Here is a 4,928-nt window from a genome sequence, read left to right as displayed (position 1 = left end):
CCCGGGCGGGCCGGCGGCCCGGGGGCGGCGCGGGCCCGCGGGTGGCCCCCGGCTCCTCCTGCAGCGCCGGCTGGCTTCTAGGCAAGCCCGGGCTCCCCGAAAGCCTTACCCTGCCTCCTGTTCCCAGGCTTTTAGAAAAAATGCTAAAATCAAATCTAAGGGCTCGCTTCTGCTCACGCCTAAGCCTGCAGTAGGGAAACTTGGTGGTGTCCTTTATAGGACAAGTGCAGAGTGACTTTTGGGATGGGCGTATTTTTTTGCTGGCTAACTAACACCGAGGTAAGTGTTTTCCTGTTCATCGCACGTGTATTGGAGAGATGCCTTTGTTGCCCAGTTCCCCTTTCTGGAAGGGGTCCGCCCCAAAAGAGCTGGAGCCTCGCTGTGCAAGGCATCCTCCGCCGCTGCCGGCTAGGCTGGAGCCTCAGCCTGTCTTCTCTTACTCGTCTCTCTTTCAAAGCGCTAAGGTCAAGTTTAAAACCAGATGCAAAGTAACTTTTGTGATTGTATAATGGTTAAAAATACTCATGCTGGTTTACTGGGAAAGTATTCTAATCTCTTGTGTTTTCGTAGGACTGTACAAAGGTTGAACTGAACTGTGTCGGTTTATTTATAACTTGATGTAGAAACTTAATACAGAAATGCATTTACTTGTATCAGTAAAATATTTTCTGGCTTAGGGAAGCTTAATTTTAGCAAGCAAGTTGTCTAAATTGCACAGAATATGTTTAATGATGGTAATATTGCTGGTACTTTTGGCATCCTGTTGTGGTTTTAGTGTTCTCTAAGTAGAAGTAGTTGTTGGCTGAGTTAGGTATTGTATCTTTGATTTTGGCTGTACTACTTTCATCTTTACAAGGACGTCTTTAGGTCAGTATTCTGAACATACAGAATTAAAAAATATAGTTTGTAGCCAGACACCTAACAATGTTCCTTGTGAATTGCTTAACTATAGGGAAGTTGCTCTTAAGCAGCAAGAGTTACTACGTGTTACAGTGGGGCAGTACATGCATACCTTGCTACTTCCTGTCTTGTAAAAGCTAAGCTTTCAGTAAGCACTTTCATAAATGTTTACTGAATTAAGGAACTTTTTACTATAGAACAGAGATCCCCTCATCGTTTAGGAGAGGCTTGCAGTGGAAGTTAAAAGGCCTTCTCTTGTAAGGAGTTGTAAGGCCTTTCCCTCCCTGCCTTAGTGGTTTTTTGTATAAATACTACTTTTTATAAAGTTGGATAGTAGTTTAGTAGTAAATAGAGTCAGCTTATTTTGGATCGTGTGTATTTCAATTGGAAGTGTTTATAAAGAGCATTTTTAGTGGTGTCCTTCTCCTCATTTCCAGTGGCAGAGTTCTACACCTTCTCCTCCTTTGCCTTATCTTTCTTGTCTTTCTCTGTCGCCCGATTAGGTGGTGGCTGTGAACCAGGCGCCTGATGTGAAGTGAATTTTTCTATCATTATAGACATGTCAATACTGTTCCATAAAAAGTTAGGGGCTGGTCTTTGCTTGTGATAGTAGAACACTGGATTCAAAGAAGTTATTTATATGCAGTATTTTCAGGACTGAGTCATTAACTTCAGCACTTATCTACACTTGAAAGTCAATTCTTATTTAGTTAAGAAAAAAGGCAGTCACTATTCTGGCACAATGCTATATATGGTCAGTCTTATTCAACAATAGGTGCTCATGCTTGGAATTATTGAAGAATGTATAAATACATCTTGAAGTTGCTATCAGTCGTCTTGCCCTTTTCTAGGCTTTTTGTTCAACAAATTATATAAATATATTCAGATTTTAAATTTTTACTCTGGTTTTACGTTGTAACCCTACTATCTGATAATTAATCATTACTCTCCTCTTTTGCAGCTAAAATGAATTCAGATCCTGATCCCTCCTCAAGTCCCTCTCACCCCCAGCTGCATCTTGGAAGGTCCCAGCTCAATGCTGCTGCTGTGGACCATAGTGAGAACAATCAGAAAGCTGGACCATCTTCAGGAGGTACTGCAACTTTTTCTTCTTCAGTTCCTGGCTACTCCCATAGCAGGGAGAAAGCTGGAAAAAATGGTAAGTATGAAAGCAATTTTTATGCAAAATTGGCTTATGTTAAACATTCGGAGATTATTGTGTGTGTATGTATTTTAAACTCTGTTTAAAGAGACATTGTAAAGTAGGAAAATAAATTTCTCCAATTTCTTTTAACCTATTGTTGTGGAAGAGACTTTTCCTCTGCATCTTACTTTGTGCATATTTTTGAGTTTTCCCACCCAATTTTTGTTATGTGTACAGAGCAACAGGAAGGAAGTTTGTTTGAAAAATTGGCAGGAAGAATTAAATGTAATTTAGCATAATATTAAGGTTTCGATTTAATTTTTTTAGTTGGCTAGATCACATGCTAACTATAGCTTTAATATGAATTCTAATATAGATGAATAGATACTACTGTAATGTAGACTGAGGGAATAATAAGCTGATATATGAAACCAGAGTGACAGAAATTAAGTTAAGATTAGCAGGCAGATAAGAAGTTGGATTAAGAATCATGATACACTTTGAAAGGCAGAATGATACTTCCCCACCCCCACCCCCCTCAGTGCAAACCCATTGAGTTTCAAAGATTGTGAAAACTGATGGGGTAAGAGAAGTGTCTCATGCAAAAGGTAGAAAGAAAAATATCTGGCTCCTGTATTCAGCTGCTGAATTCCAGTTTTAAATTCAGTTTGTAATCTAACACTTGTGCAAGAAAGTCGTATGTTCGAGGTCTAGCAGGATTACTGCTCTTTAACTTTCTTTAAAATTGGACTTTTGATTCTGAAACTGCTTATGTGAATGCCCTTACATTCATAAATATGAGTCACTCTATTGAAGGTAATAAGGCTATCCAAGAGTTTAAAATCATTAAATGTGTGAATATCTACATGGCATGTATCAGATGCAGCTGAGCTCTGCACGTAGTTCAGGCCAATATTGTGGCTGTGTTAGCACATCTACTGTTTGCACCTAATTCAGAATTGACTGTTGGAACCTTCTGGGTTCCTTGTCACTAAAAGGCACGTTCCAGATGGAGGAGAATTTTTATGGATACCTGAATTTCTAACATGCCTCAGTGTATCATTACCAACTTTGTCATCTCGCCCACCTGTAAAAGAATTCAGAGATGGTGGAGAATTGACACTTCTAACGTTAATTACATGATTATTAATTTAGGATCAGTGCTAACAGGTATGTTTTCTTCCTTTCTTCATTCTCCAGTTTCTTAGTAAGCTTCAACAGGGAAAGAATAGCAACAATATTAGGAATATGGTATGGAGTTATCTTGGGCTTTGTCATATGATTTGAAAGAGGAAAACAGGTTTCTGTTGTTGGTGCCCACGTTCATGCGAGAGTCTGAAAATTAATACAAGCTATCAATCTAGTGGTGTTTTACACAGAGATTCTGTCAGGTATTCTTCTCTAGCTCATTTGGAGATTTTCTTATTCCATATAAATATTGGACTTTTAAAATCATACTCAGTTTTGTCTGAGTTCTCTTTACAGGCCTGTGTATTTACTAATAATCCCTATGCAGTTTTGTATTATAGACACTTTTGTTTGTGCCCCTATAAAAGAGGACTTTCGAGCATTGATGTATTTCTCCATTTCAGTTGTGATTCATTCCTGATTACTTTAAATCTCTTCCCATGAAAATCTTCTCAGTGCCTGGTGCCACTGTCATTGCCCTTTCCATCCCCATCTTAATATACGCAAGTATTTAATGCTGCAGAATGAGCTACTATTGCCATTGTGTCATGCTGGAGTCTGTAACAACCAAGATTTTAGTGGATTTAGATAGCAAATGTGTTTGATAAGATCATGTTTCTTCATCTGGTATTTTCTTCTACGGTTATTTTGGATTATGTCATTTGTCATAATACTAACAGTTTCTAGAACTGAAAACTCATTTAAAAGAAAGGAAGCAGAGAATTTTTCTTCCACCCACAGCGGCGCTGGTCATCAGAACTTAAAACTGGGGATTTTAGTAGGACTTCAGAAAAGTACAAATAGAAGTGCAAATTCAGTTTCACGTATGTGCATATGGAAACAAATATGAAAAAAGTGATGGCTCAAACAGAAAATCGGCACTTCAGCAATTTTCAAAATATTTAAACTGATAGAGAAGGTATTCCTTGGAATCACTAGAGCCTTTACCAATAAATAACATTCAAGTTGCTGATGGATCTAAGAAGAGTGAAGGATCTGGTCTCTTAGCCATGACATGTTGTGGTCTGGTTGTATGAAAGGACATATGCGCTAGAACAGATGTTCTGGGAAGGGCTGTTCCGACTTCTTGGAAGATTAAGAAGTCAGTTACTTTGAATACTCACTATGTGTCACTATGATGATGACTGTAACTCTGAATGATGTAAAAGAGGACAGAAAAAACAGCACATTGCTGTACAGAAAGCTATCTCAATAAATATTAAACATGTAGAACACTTCTCTTTATTGGTTACTTAAATATCTTGCACAAAATTCTACAAACTTAAATTTGTAATAGAAGTAACTTAATTTTTAATAAACCAGCTATAATTTCTGTTGGAGAAGGGGAGATGTACAATGTCCATCTCAAATATTAGGCTTGAGGTAAAACTGCCTTTCAAGATATCTACCACATGCCCATGTGCCCTTCCCACAAAGAAGGTTACTGGTATCTTCAGCTGCATTAGACAAAGCATTGCCAGCAGGTGGGGGGAGGTGACCTACTCAGCACTGGTGAGGCCACACCTGGGGTACTGTGTCGAGTTCTGGGCTCCCCAGTACAAGAGACATGGACAGGCTGGAGAGAGTCTAACAAAGGGCCACTAAGATGATGAAGGTGCTGGAGCATCTCTCCCTATGAGGAAAGGCTGAGAGAGCTGGGACTGTTCAGCCTGGAGAAGAGAAGGCTTCGGGGGGA

General features: G+C 39.2%; 1 protein-coding gene across 1 annotated transcript in view; it reads left to right on the top strand.

Moving 5' to 3' along the window:
• Nucleotides 1-234: 234 nt before the first annotated feature.
• WFS1 (wolframin ER transmembrane glycoprotein) overlaps nucleotides 235-4,928 on the top strand; it is a 35,644-nt gene continuing 30,950 nt past the window's right edge. The window contains exons 1-2 of the mRNA XM_009273753.1: nucleotides 235-279; nucleotides 1,862-2,059. Coding sequence (XP_009272028.1) covers nucleotides 1,867-2,059 — 193 coding nt within the window. The 5' untranslated portion in view covers nucleotides 235-279; nucleotides 1,862-1,866. The remainder of the gene's footprint in view (nucleotides 280-1,861; nucleotides 2,060-4,928) is intronic.

Source organism: Aptenodytes forsteri, unplaced genomic scaffold (genome assembly GCF_000699145.1).
Source record: "Aptenodytes forsteri isolate BGI_AS27 unplaced genomic scaffold, ASM69914v1 Scaffold111, whole genome shotgun sequence".
NCBI classification, from domain to species: domain Eukaryota; kingdom Metazoa; phylum Chordata; class Aves; order Sphenisciformes; family Spheniscidae; genus Aptenodytes; species Aptenodytes forsteri.
This window is presented reverse-complemented; position numbering and strand designations above follow the sequence as displayed.